The sequence below is a fragment of the Silene latifolia genome, chromosome 11 (genome assembly GCF_048544455.1).
Source record: "Silene latifolia isolate original U9 population chromosome 11, ASM4854445v1, whole genome shotgun sequence".
Classification (NCBI taxonomy): Eukaryota; Viridiplantae; Streptophyta; class Magnoliopsida; order Caryophyllales; family Caryophyllaceae; genus Silene; species Silene latifolia.
The window spans coordinates 3,654,944-3,668,685 of NC_133536.1; the positions used below are offsets into that span (position 1 = coordinate 3,654,944).

The 13,742-nt window shown below is 36.3% G+C and overlaps 2 protein-coding genes across 3 annotated transcripts; both read right to left on the bottom strand.

Annotated features, from left to right (window-relative positions):
• Window positions 1-1,755: 1,755 nt before the first annotated feature.
• LOC141610667 (putative protease Do-like 14) lies at window positions 1,756-5,385 on the bottom strand. Of its 2 annotated transcripts, none has more exons than XM_074428869.1 (9): window positions 5,225-5,385; window positions 4,802-4,927; window positions 4,217-4,691; window positions 4,030-4,099; window positions 3,813-3,934; window positions 3,440-3,560; window positions 2,477-2,569; window positions 2,184-2,308; window positions 1,756-2,039 (listed from the first exon to the last, which is right to left on the bottom strand). In XM_074428869.1, exons 1-9 carry the CDS (start codon window positions 5,262-5,264, stop codon window positions 1,925-1,927), a joined length of 1,287 nt encoding a protein of 428 aa, XP_074284970.1. In that variant the 5' UTR covers window positions 5,265-5,385; the 3' UTR covers window positions 1,756-1,924. The 2 variants fall into 2 exon arrangements, with proteins under 2 accessions (XP_074284970.1, XP_074284972.1); XM_074428871.1 differs by having other exon boundaries at window positions 4,033-4,099; window positions 5,225-5,378.
• Window positions 5,386-6,810: 1,425 nt separating this feature from the next.
• LOC141610668 (putative protease Do-like 14) lies at window positions 6,811-12,300 on the bottom strand. The gene is made up of 9 exons (XM_074428872.1): window positions 12,061-12,300; window positions 11,481-11,701; window positions 11,073-11,380; window positions 10,912-10,978; window positions 10,646-10,767; window positions 9,532-9,661; window positions 8,024-8,116; window positions 7,299-7,426; window positions 6,811-7,191 (listed from the first exon to the last, which is right to left on the bottom strand). The coding sequence occupies exons 1-9, from the start codon at window positions 12,239-12,241 to the stop codon at window positions 7,122-7,124; spliced, it is 1,320 nt and encodes a 439-aa protein (XP_074284973.1). The 5' UTR covers window positions 12,242-12,300; the 3' UTR covers window positions 6,811-7,121.
• Window positions 12,301-13,742: the final 1,442 nt, after the last annotated feature.

The following is a 13,742-nucleotide window of genomic DNA, read 5'->3' on the forward strand; positions in this document are numbered from 1 at the left end:
TTCGGGATTCAAAGGTACCGGAACAAAATTCTCCGGAAATCGCGGAGAAAGTTCCTCTGGTCAGATAAAGCGGCCACGCAAAATTTGAGTAGCAACGGAAGACATTTCGGTGCCATAAACCAGCATACGTCGAAACTCGGATAATCGTGAAAAATGTATTAATACTCGTTATCCAAGGCTGAAATCGAATAGGTTAACTCCTGAAATAACCTCGGACGCGTGATAAAAAAATCGGGAGAAAAAGAAACAGAGTCTGGTACGACCTCCCGAACGGCTCAAATTGATGTGTATAACACACGGCTTTTCGGGTTCCTGGGTACCGAAACAAAATTCTCCGGAAATCGCGCAAAATGTTCCTCGGGTCAGATAAAGCGGCCACGCAAAATTTGAGTAGCAACGGAAGACATTTGAGGGTGTTGTCGTGCTTGTATGCCATTAACTATCATTCGTCGAACCTCGGATAATCGTGACAAATGTATTAATACTCGTTATCTGAGGCTGAAATCGAATAGGTTAACTCCTAAAATGACCTCGGACGTGTGATAAAAAAACCGGGAGAAAGAAAAACAGGGTCCAGTACGACCTCCCAAACAGCTCAAATTGAAGTGTATAATAATACATGATTTTTCGGGATTCCAGGATACCGGAACAAAATTCTCTGAAAATCGCGCAGAAAGTTTCTTGGGCTAACTCATGGTGTGTTTTTTTCCCGTGTCTATGTGGATTTTGTCGGAAATCAGGTCGTGAGCACTGAGCCTATCACGGAGTCGTAGCTAGAGTCCACTTAGTGATGGACATGGATTTCGGGTTTAGTCCACATTTATTGGGTCGGTTTTTTATCGTAATATTTGTTATTGTCAAGAAAAACTAATTCTTGCACCCGTCTAAGTACCCTTGAGCTATAGGCCATATCCGTCCGAATAGGTTGAGATTTTAATTCGTATCGGTTAATTATACTCATCACCCATTTATACACTATAATTTCATCCGAATTTTATTTTATTTTGTTCAAAATATATTTCAAATGGTTTTGATTTTGATTACATAATTTAATAAATTATTTTCAACACAAAAATAATTTTATAAAATAGTAATAATAGTACGGTTTATTTAATAATCGGCGAGTATAAAGCAACTATAATGCAAATTATTAATTTATTAATGAAGCTCATCAAGAATATTATTTGGGGAGAGGATGAGAAATATTATATTATTGATTTTCATTTAACTTATTAAGCATTTTTTTCTCTTAATCAAATTACGATAATCCGATCAAATTCAAAACTAAAAATGAACTACTCCTCCATACCAGACCAATGGTAACACTTACCTAATACGGCTGTACCACACCAATGAAAACATTCCTTATTTGGTCCACAACATTACCAAGTTATCCTTATACCTTTTTGATATTTACACAAAATGTCATTACATACCCACCTATAAACCTACAATTAAACCCACAATTACATACCCCCCTAATTTTTTCCCTCTTTACCCTTGCTTTTACCTTTTTTTTCTTAAAAACTCCCATTTTTACGTTACCATTTGTCTGGTATGGAGGGAGTATTAGAGAGGTAATGGAATCTCATTTCTTTCGAAGAAATAATAATGATCTTTACTCGTTCGTTTGATAGCTATACTCTCCCTACCACTAACCACTCATTAAATATCTACTCATTCCTTAGTATCGTTCAATCTGGATTCAAACCGGATACTTGCATAACTATATAAAGCGGCGGGACATTGTACATGTAGTCAGGAGAACACTAATTAAAACAATGCATAGATGATCGACTGTTTGACAGAGTGTTCATGCTAGTCAACACCGTTACCCTAGTTATCTAGTTAATACAAGGTTGTTCATACGTAAAAATACACACACCGCACCACTATGAGTAGTCGCTAACACACAATAATACGTTCATAATCGACGTTCATAATCGAGACTAAGATTTCTCAAACATACAAAATCGTCAGGTGTAACTGTAAGCATGTTCTGCTTCTTGCTAATTGCTATCCAATCAGGTCGCCGCCACCTGAAAAGTAATTAACTCTCATTATTATTAGAATAGCAAGCTATTAAAGCTAGCTGTCGACTTGTAGCCTCTAAATACACAATCAGGTTCGTAAAGAGATGCGTATCTAATTAGAAAAAAAAAAAAAAAAACGTCTAAACTTACTTGTAGAATTTATCTGGGGTAGTATCTCCAACAATCAAGCATAGCTTGAGCTTTTCGCCGGTACTTTCTCTTAATATATTGAACTCTACTGATTTCCCAACCATATCCCAGATCACGTCAAAAAACTGACAAATATAGAGTAATACCAATTACCAAGTGCGCAAAGTCTCTAAAGAAATGGTCTCAATAAGAAGTACTAAGTGTACAAGAGAATATTTCCATCTATAAACCAATAGAAGAGGATTGTGCAGGAGAATATCTACCTACATAAATAAAAAAGATTGTCAATTTACCTGTAATTTACTGGAGACCACCTTCCCATTGCATTCTACGATAACATCTTTAGGGCGTATTCCAGAACAAGATGCTGGCGAGTCCTGCGTGACCTGTTTAAACCACGGTTAGATAGAGACATACATGGTCATAATCTTACAGAAGTATTCTACTTATTATAATGGCAGGTTTTAGCATCCTGATCAGCTTCCTAACCGCACCGGGGGGAAAAAAAAATAGAAAAGGCGTTCCTGAAATAAGTTATTAGACATTAAACTATCATAATCCCAGTCCCAAAATAAGTCTTAAACTAACAAAATTATTAATTATATTCTTATGACTCAGTTTAGACTAAACTTATTTTCCAACCTTATCCCTCAGACTCGTCAAAACATTCGAACATAATATATAGGATCCGCTATTTCACTCACATTCACGAGTCTTGAGATGGGTCTAAGAAATCCAAAATTAAACTCAAAACCCACAAAAAACTCTTCAACCCTAACGCAAGTCTTAGCTCAAGACTCATCTAGAGACTTGCGATAAGGACAGTCTTACTCTTTACAAGTTTAAGGTATTCATGCACAACATACCATCCCACCCTATCACCTTTTCACTGCTCGACATAGCCATTGACACCAAAGGAACGTAATATTACGTGAAATGCTACTTATCGACAATTAGTTTGCTATTATTGGCTGTCAAATTACAAAACTATCCTTTTCTTCCTTTTCCTTTAGTTTGACCCTCAGGTCCTCCATTACCCATTGTGACATCACCTCTACAACTTTACGGCTAGGCCAAACAACTCCTCCCGGCCAGCCTGCCGCCACCAGGCTCAGCATAACCATCTTACTTCTGACCCGTTGGAACCACGGGACGCCAGTGTAGCCCCTTTCCCTCCCCATCTCTTCATCTTTTAATGTCTAAGTTACCACGAAATGAGTCATCAAATTGATAAAGCAACACGATCAAGAACATACCTCTGCCACAACAACACCTGTGGAGATATTAGGGAACTTCATCATAAAATGCTCCAGAAACTCTAGATTTGAAGAGTAAAGATTGGCAACTTCCACGCCAAGCCAAGGTCGACGGTATTGCCTACATCAATAAATTAGAAACAATAAACATGTTAATAACAGGAAATTATTATATGAAATCGTTTATTAAAGAACGACAGCAGAAAATCTTCATGCAAGGATTCAGAAATGTAAATTATAAAATGAAAAAAAAAATGAATAAATGGCAAATAGGATGCACTCAGAATACACCAGAAGGTGACTGAGATCCATCTGTAGAAATTACTCAAATGACAAACTTGGACAGAAGTGCAAAACTGAAGCAATTACTCACCCACAACTTTTAAAATGCTCCCACCACCTTGAAACTATGTTTGCTGGTAGAAATGGTTGTCTATAAAAACCAATACCAATGACTTCTCCAGAGTAGTTCGTAACAGGTCCCCCACATCTATCCTATCGATCGAGATATAAAATTTTAGTTAGTAAACTACTCCAATGCACCATGTACGTCCGGAAGCTAAATGTTAGAGTAAGAGAAGCGAGATTACAACATTTGCGTTGGCATGCTTGACCCAATAGAGCTCATTGCAATTCAATAAAGTTCTCTTAAAAGTATCACTGAACAAAAAACAAGAGAAGACGGTAAGAAAAGCATTTTTTTATCGGAAAGTAGGATACAATCCGAAGTATCTCTGAGCCAACATTTTTCATTGAACTAAAGTGTCTGTACGATACCTGAAAACACCAGAAGAAATAGAAAGACGGCCAGCGGGTTGATAACTATGAACAAGCCTAATAATCTTGGTTCCGGGAACAATCTTAAATAAGTTAGAATGAGGAAGCATTTGCTGAAGTCCATGAGTAGGATAAATAGAAAGGGTATCATCCAAAGACTTAAAAGTGGCAGTTTGTATCGGAAAATAGGATACAATTCGGATTGCAGCGAGATTGTAGTGAAAATCACAAGCAATGACTCGACCTTTGAATAATTTACCGTCTGATAAATACACATCAACCTTAACTTGATGAGGTAAGACGCCATTTGTGCGTTCAAATAGAGATGCAGCGGTCAATATAATATTAGAATATTTACCACCCACGAGTTGCTCGCATTCTACTATAATCCCAGACCCCCTAAATATAATCTCATCTCCTCGGCTTTTTTTGTAGACATATATTTGTGTTCCTGTTTCGTGCTCCGCCATATCATCTATTAGATCAAATTTAACCGTAAGAACAAATGGACATAGACGGAATAAAAAGCGCTACTTTTATATAATTTAAAGTTAAAGAAATGATTGAGACGTAATTGTAACTAACCAGGAACATGATAAGAAAAGATGGAAACGAGCCAAGGTGAAGCTTTGGCAGTTAGGTCCATCTCTAAGTTATCAAGTATAGCTTTCGATCCCGCAACATGTTCTACACGTTTCTTCTTTCTCAATCCTTATAAATATAAATTAATAAATTAATTAGTATACAAAAAAGTAAGACGATTAATGGGGTGATGGTTTAAATCGGCCCATCACTGGCGGATATTATTTAAAGCTTAATCATTGAAGTGGGTGGGGATGGGGGATGATAATTTAACACTAAAATACGAAAACTCAAACTCCGAGCACAACTAAGGGTGGATGATCCTCCACTGACTTAACTATGATGATGATGATGATGATGATAAACAGCAAAATAAATAAGGGAGGATAGAAACAATAAGAATAAAAAACGGGAACAGACGGTTACCTTGCGATATTAAGTGTGGTGAATTGGTGATTGACGGCATTGGAAAACGAGTTCGTCGCACTGGAGACCTAGGTTTTGCTTGTTATTCTTTTGCTCTCTCTCTCTACTCACCGTCCCTCAATATTCAATAATAAAGAATCCGCCCTCACCCCATTTATTTCATACGGAGCTAGATTTTACAAAATTGACCCGTTTGAATAACCCCATCCGACATGCGAACTTAAATCCTGAATTCAAATTGACCCGACCTAATATAACTTGATCCGATATTTATTATTATAAAGTTATTATTATCCATAAATAAGTTGATAATAGGCATAATCATATAAGGTGATCCGAATTATCTTATAATGAATATTAATATATTTAAATATGAAAATTATCAATATAAAACATTACGCTATCAAAATATTTCTACGAACACAAATTCTCATTGTAGACGAACACTATCCGTCTTAGCGCCGAAGATTGTTCTATGAATATATTGAATAAAAACATGGGTTTTTTGTCAAAAACTACCTTATATTTAGGGGTATTTGTAAAAATACTACCTTACATTAATTTTTTTTGTTTTTAACTACCTTTATTTTCTTTATCTTTGGTTAATAACTACCTGCGCCAAGATTCTAGACATATTTGGTGAATTTTACGGCATTAACTTATTTCACAAGAGTCTTTTCTTACTCTAATCTTGCGTAGGTCCGATTTTAGGAAGTCAAGATGTACTTACACTCAACTTTAGTGAATATTTGTAGTTGTTATTGACATATGTAAACATCTGAAGTTAAATTACAGTTTGGTCGTACTTGGTAATTGTTGTCTGATGTTAACAAAGTCATGTGAGATACGTTAATGTCACTAAACTGATCAAATCTCGTCAGATTTTCAGCACAGGTAGTTAATGACCAAAAAAAGAAAACAAAGGTAGTTAAAAGCAACAAAAATAATATAAGGTAGTTTTTTTACAAATACCCCTAAATATAAGGTAGTTTTTGACAAAAAACTTAATAGCAGATAAATTGACAAGGTTAAATCAAAATTATGTACCATGGTGTATCGATACAGAGTTATTTTTGGTTCAAATTAGCGCATTATGTCATGGGTGGGAATTAAACCCCCAAAAAAAGGTCTTACCACTTGAGCTAACTCTTGTTCTCAGGTGTAATCAATCGGTAATCACTAATCAGTGTAGAACATTTCGGTTGACAAAAGGAGGCGTTATACAATAGAAAGGTGTTGTTACTCATAAATATAAAAGGTGTTAATAGAGGAAGGAGGGAGCAATCACTATAAAAACTTAGAAGTCTCAGCCTAAGTTTCCATCAACACAAGAACTTAGAAGTCTCGCCTAAGTCTCAGAGTATATAAAACTATCTTATAACGTAAGAACTTAGAAGTCTCGGAGTATATAAAAACTTAGAAGTCTCTATATAGAACTGTCTTATAACGTAAGAACTTAGAAGTCTCGCCTAAGTTTCCATCAACACAAGCTATACTCTATTGCTCTACATCGCATTCATCATCACGATCACATCCCGTCCCTGTTATCTCTGCAACCATTTTCTAATCAGTGTAGAACATTTCGGTTGACAAAAGGAGGCGTTATACAATAGAAAGGTGTTACTCATAAATATAAAAGGTGTCCATGAAGAGAGCCTTCATAAGTCCTAATAACGCAGACCATTGGCCCAAATACCCAATGACATTATAACTAAACTAGGAACTATGGGCTTCAGTGAACATTTTGACACTTGGAATTCATCATATACATTAGCAAGATGTTACTCATAAATATCGACAAAACCCGGGCACGACCGGCGCCACCAAAACTAATTCTTCAAAAGAACAAACTACTCTTGAACCCCAAGAGTGTTGCAGAGTAGGCTTCATCAATCAATCATTTAGCCGTATGCCCAAGCGTCAAAAGGATCTGATGCTTTAATATATTCCAAGAAGTTTTCTTCCACCTGTTAAAAAAAAAACACCCACAAAATTAGAGATAAGGAAGATCTTATTATCAGAGTATCATGAGGGAGCGGGGTGAGATACGTTAAACTACTTGAAAAGAACTTACTGATAGAATTTATCTGGGGGAGTCTGTTCAACCTTCAGACTTAGCTCCAGAGTTTCACCGTTGCTCACTCTCAAAACCTTAAGCTCAACATATTCTATTCCAACTTTGTTCCATACTATCTCGAATAACTGGAAGGAAATAAAGCAGTTAGTTAGGTGATGTTAACATCATCAATGTATGCAATCATGCAAGTATGATTATCTCGGTACCTTGGAAGGAAATTACCTAGTTGTCACCAATCACACAAGGGATGCACACAATTTTCTACCAACGACGAGTACAATGAATAGATGAAAAAAAAAACCATGCTTACTGAGATGCATGGAGTAAAAATATGTAAAATGCAAAATTAGCACAGCAAATAAGACAGTCTATGAAATACAGAGTCCAGAAGCATCCGTGTTGCCAAACTACCCAGCGAAAATGAGTTGAAAATTAAGAAACATATCCATGATGTCATCCTTGATAATCAATAACTCGTGTGATTTTATCTTAAGCTAAAGCTGGAAAGAATCATCATGGGTTTTGTATTCGTGTTTTTTTATCACAATAGAACTCAGAGACTGACCTATGGACTAACTAAAGAACAGAATCAGCAGTCCAGAGGAGAAAGGAGTAATAAAACATTTGTTAGAACCGACCTCAGAGACTTAGCATTATCATTATCATTTTGTTCAACAAAAAGAGGCAGCTTGCCATGGCAGGAGCTACAGATGGAAATATACCTCCAACGAACTGCGGACTAATTTGCCATCACATTTTACTATGACATCGTTACAGCGTATACCGGAAGCATACGCTGCTGAATCCTTTGCAGCCTGTTTCAGAGACAAACAAGGGACGATTAAAATATAATAGGAACATCAGCCCAAAGCCTGCAAAAGCACAACCTATGATTATCATCAACTATAATTAGTGTAAGATGAATTACCTTTTGATACCTACTAAAACCATATGCTCGGAAAAAGATGAGATCACAAATGCCTCATGAGATCTTTCAGTCAACAATTTAAAGAAGGAAAAAAAAAAGATAACTGTCAAATATCAACCGAAAATGAAGCTGCGGGTATAGGAACTGTTTTAGAATATACTTCCTTGAGTCCTAACCGTCAATAGTTAACATTTTCTTAATACACGAAGACCAAGATAAGAACTAAAATCCCTGTTTATCCCTCCCTTTGTCCTATTATTTTCACATGCTATTGTATACTATCTTCCAAATTTCGCATTTTCACATGTTAATTATTTTCACATGTTAATTATTCACGGTTGTGAGAGACAATGGATTTGAGAGATAGGAACAGAGTCAGATGGAAGGGGGTCGGCTAGAACTGGTCAGTGACGACCTTACTGGCAATTAGTGACCTCAAAAGTTGGCGGTAGTCCGAAGGTTTCCATATTTGGTTCTGGCTGGTGAGAGACATTCTCATGTTGTATGGTGAGGTGAGTGGGCGGTAAGGGAGAGTGGTAGCTAGGGGAGACGAGGTCGATGTTGAATGGGCTGGGTTCAAAGGTGGACGCCGACGGATATCACGAAGGACAATAATACCACTTTCATTTTTCATAGAGGTTCCTGAAAAAAAAAAAAAAAAAAAAAGAAGGTTCCTGAATTTATTCTTAACTAGTTTCATAATACCACTTTCATTTTTCATACAAAATAAATGTGTAATGAGAAAAAAAAAAGGCTCCAGTCTTTTTGAGTGAGGGTCATTAGCTTACCTTGAAGACACCTGTTTGCTCAAAGAGAGATTTCTAGAAAAAAAAACAGCTCTAGAATTATTTTCCAAAACAGACCCAAACTCCCAAAGGACACAGCCCAGATAAGATACGGAAATCCCTCTACACCAAGACTCAAGAAAATAAGAAAGAGGTCCAACACCGTCAAAAGGACAGGTCCATTGGTTCGACAGAAGATCATTCATAAACCATAAAAAATAAAAAATAAAAAAAAATAAACAAGGCTGAACGGAATAGCAATTGTCTATCCAATTGACAAGCACCATAATTAATAAAGCAAATGCCTGAATCTTTTTTTTTTTTTTCTCAATCTACTCCCCAACCAGACCCACGAAAAAGGCACATTGCAAAAAGAAAAATGAAAATGGCAAACATATGGATAGTATGGGAGAAAATTTAAGCCACAAATTCCAGTAATTCAAAGTTCATGATAATAAGTAAATAAACCAAGGAAAATAAGTTCTTGACTGTTGATGTTGCAATGATAAGAATATACCTTTGTGACAACAACACCTCCAGTGACATCGGGGAACACAGCCAAAAACTTTCTCAAATAATTAGTAGATTTAGTACGAGTGGCATGAAGATTGACAAATTTCATACCAATGCAAGGCCGATGATATTGCCTACGCCAAAAAAAAAAATAACAAATTCAGGTTTAAGGCACAGAGAACTAGATGAAAATTTATGTATAGAAAGGAAAAATTCATAAAAGTCATACGATATGTAAACACACATTGGAAAGCTTCGAATTTGCACAAAAATGAAAGAGAGAGAGCGCAACGGGACAAGGTCTCAACTGGACAAATTAAGATTTATTTCAGGAATTGATTATTAGATGGCAAAACAAACTAACGGGGTCAGAATTATATTTCAACCAAAAAAACTCAGATAATTAAGAAAAAAGTGACGACACTACAAAGAGATAAGAAATGTTACTAGTTCATGATGGTAAGAAAGAAAATATGTACACTCGAAGATGTAAAAGTGATGGCATTATCTCAGATGACTATAATGTGTGTAGCAAGAAGAAACATGGACCACCCACTGTTACCACACTCTGACTACACTACCTATTTGAGGAAGCTACTGATGAAATAAGGAACACACTCGAACACTGATGCCGTCTTACTTGAGTTTTAGAGATCATGACTAGTGGGACAATCTCATAATGGCTAAATCTTACGACTTGAATGTATGTTGCTCAGACATTTTATTAGGGTAAAGACTTGTAAGCCGGTTGTCGATTCCAAGCAGAATTGCATAGAGTAAAGATCTTGGCCATATATAAGTTAAAGATCAAACAGAGCCTCAAAAAGACTGTTGAATGGAGAGTGCATAACTTTAAACTCAGAACAATTAGCAGCAAAAACTAGTGCCATCGGAACAGAATCGAAATCAGATTTCTCAAAATATAAAGACCTTAATTGCTAGCAATGAGTCATCCATAAGTCCATAGGTACTCCATCAGTCGATTTTTTATCGTCTCATTTCCATAGTAGGTTGTCCCAAAATAGTAGCCTTCCTAACTTAGTGAAGTACAATTCAATTGTTGCTTTTATCTAAAAACAATCGCCATATTGATACTTGGAAATGAAATAGTAACTCACCGGCAACTTTTAAAATTTCTCCACCAAGTTGAAACTAAGTTAATCGGTAAGAAAGAAGACTTATAGAACATGAGTCCAATAACTTCTCCTAGATAGTTGATGACAGCTCCTCCTTTATCCTCCTAAAAGAAAATATGTTAGTTAGATAAACCGCTATATTTGAACGGAATGGACGGTAAGCTAGAACAATGTACAAAGACATGTTCAACATTAGAGATCTTAGAAACAAAGTGATGTAAAAGTAAGACAAAAAAAGGGGCTATTACTGGATGGTTGTTGTCCTTGACCCAATAAAGCTCGCTGTAATCCAATTCTTTGTTCCACCCAAGTGTACTGAACAAAGAGATATATATCAGCTTAGTGAAGAAAAAGAGAAGAAGAAGATTGAAAAAGGAAGAGGGCAGTAGCGATTGGGAGCGATAAGTACGTGAAAACACCGGAACCAACAGAATGAGCATTAAGGGGTCTCAAAGAGCGGGAAATGGTGATTAAGGGAGTCTCAGGTGAAATGTTAAATTTCGTAGAATGAGCACGCAATGGAGGTCGGTGTTGCTGCTGCAGCTGCTTCTGCTGTATGGGGGTGTGATTTAACGGAACAACATCGTCCAAATTCCTAAGAGTGGCAGTTGGCAACTGGCAGGGGGTTTGAATCCGAATGGCAGCAAGGTTGTAGTGGAAATCACAAGCTATAACTCGACCTTGACATACCTTACCATCCCATAGACACACATCAACCTTCACAACCAACCAAACAAACAAGTTTAAATCTTTCTGAATTGCCTTTTGGCAGAGGTGCATAATTATAATGAAAACGAACAAAGCACAAGTTACTTGCCTGAATATCACTAGGGTCGAGACCATTACTACGAACGAAGAGTATAGCGGGACAAATAATGATACTAGTAAAATAATTAAGTGTCGTTTCATCATCATCATCATCTCGGTGAGATTCATAGATAATACCAGAACCCCAAAATACAAGTTCACCTCGCCTTTTGATTTCACCTTTGCTGATTCCGTAGGCTCGGCGGGCTTTCGGGTAATAAGCCATATCATCTGAATACATACATTATACTTATTTATTTTTATATTCAAGCTAATAATTCTATAAATACATAAACAATACTTCGTAATTATTAGCTATGATTCTATAAATACATCAACAATACATGAACAATACTTCGTAATTATTAGCTATAATTCTATAAATAGCTTAACAATACTTCGTAATTATTAGCTATAATTCTATAATAATTATTAGCCATAATTCAAGTATAGATAAATGAACAATTACATTATTAGCTAATAATTATTAGCTATAAGAAAGAATACAATGAAAACAATAAAGCGGAACTAAATAACAAAAGAAAAACGGTTTTACAATAAACTAGTGTAAGACGGTCTAGTGTACTTACAAGGAAGATGACGAGAAAGGATACCGACAACCGAAGGAAAAGCTTTAGCAGCGGCAAACTTAATAAAACAATCCATCTTTTTGACATCAAGCTTTTTGACATCAACAACTCCATCTTCTTTAGGAAGAATCCTCTTTATTCCCCATCCCGTCAATCTCCTGGTTTGTATGTTGCTTGTCATTCTGTAGAGATGGAGGAGATTCAGTGGAAACTAAAATTACTTCTTACCCTAATAATAAGGGTTTTTTGATAACTGCTACCTTTGTATTAGCCTATTTTAAAAACTACTACCAAAATAATTTTCGCTTAAAAACTACTACCAATAAGTTTGAATTTTTTAAAAAACACTACCAAATCTCATCCAAACGCAATAAAACACAATCTCAGCCATTTATTTTTGAATTTTCATCCTAAGTTGTTAATTTTATCCCTTAAACTAGTTAATTTGATGAAATTTAAGCAACTTTTTTACCTTAATTACGTTAGATAAGTGAATTAGATGAAGCTAATTTAAAGTGATTTTGCCCCAAAATGATTGGCAAACGGTAGTATTGGTAGTGCTAAAGGGATAAAGTTTACAACTTAAGATAGAAATTCAAAAATAAATGGTTAAAATTGTGTTTTATTGGGTTTGGATGAGATTTGGTAGGGTTTTTAAAAAAAATCAAACTTACAGGTAGTAGTTTTTAAACAAAAATTATTTTGGTAGTAGTTCTTAAGACCGTGTACTACAAAGGTAGTAGTTATCAAAAAACTCTAATAATAAAGCTATAAACTATAGAGTCTAGTAGTGCTGGTAATCGGGTCGGGTTTGATTCGATTACATAGATATGGGTAGAGGTGAACAACATGGAGGGTCAGCCTAGCACAGCTCGGCCCAGCCCGGTCTCATGGGCCAGATTTCAGCTGCCCGACCAGTACATGGCCCGGTCCGGACCGACCCGGCCAGCACTATGGGTCGTGCTAGTGTTGGGTTTTTCAGCCCAGCCCGGTTTCCAGCCCGTTTTTTTAAAAAAAGAAGTAACCGGCCCGGCACTATAGTGTTGTGCCTGGCCTGACCAAAACCAGTCCAGTCCAGTCCAGTCCAGCCCAGCCCAGCCCAGCCCAGCCCAGTCCAGCCCAGCCCAGCCCTGCCCTGCCCTATGGTAGTGTCGTGCCAGGGCTGCTCTACCACAGTCCGGCCCGCCCTTGGCCCGCACCAGCCCAATGAGCACCCCTAGATATGGGACATGTAAGTCGTTGCTCTTAGTTGGTCTCTAAGCTTATTGTTAATAGGTCAATGACCTATTAACAATCCACGTATTATACCGAAAAATAAAGAGAAAATGTAGTGGGAATTGTTTTTTTATCTAGAACCTGTACTTTTAGTACTTAACTGAGGGTTTTTTATAACTACTACCTTTGTACTACACGGTTTTAAGAACTACTACCAAAATAATTTTCGTTTAAAAACTACTACCTGTAAATTTGATTTTTTTTAAAACACTACCAAATCTCACCCAAACCCAATAAAACACAATTTTAACCATTTATTTTTGAATTTTCATCTTAAGTTGTAAACTTTATCCCTTTAACACTACAAATACTACCGTTTGCCTATCATTTTAGGGCAAAATCACTTTAAATTAGCTTCATCTAATTCACATATCTAACGTAATTAAGGTAAAAAAGTTGCTTAAACT

Excerpts from the sequence above, each read along its gene's own strand:
- LOC141610667 (XM_074428869.1), bottom strand. The coding sequence starts at position 5,264 with ATGCCGTCAATCACCAATTCACCACACTTAATATCGCAAG. Across the intron at positions 4,928-5,224 it reads ACCACACTTAATATCGCAAG|GATTGAGAAAGAAGAAACGT; the intron begins GTAACCGTCTGT and ends TATATTTATAAG. Across the intron at positions 4,100-4,216 it reads ATTTCTTCTGGTGTTTTCAG|TGATACTTTTAAGAGAACTT; the intron begins GTATCGTACAGA and ends TTTTTTGTTCAG.
- LOC141610668 (XM_074428872.1), bottom strand. The coding sequence starts at position 12,241 with ATGACAAGCAACATACAAACCAGGAGATTGACGGGATGGGGAATAAAG. Across the intron at positions 11,381-11,480 it reads TCGACCCTAGTGATATTCAG|GTTGATGTGTGTCTATGGGA; the intron begins GCAAGTAACTTG and ends TTGGTTGTGAAG. Across the intron at positions 10,768-10,911 it reads TCAAGGACAACAACCATCCA|GAGGATAAAGGAGGAGCTGT; the intron begins GTAATAGCCCCT and ends ATTTTCTTTTAG.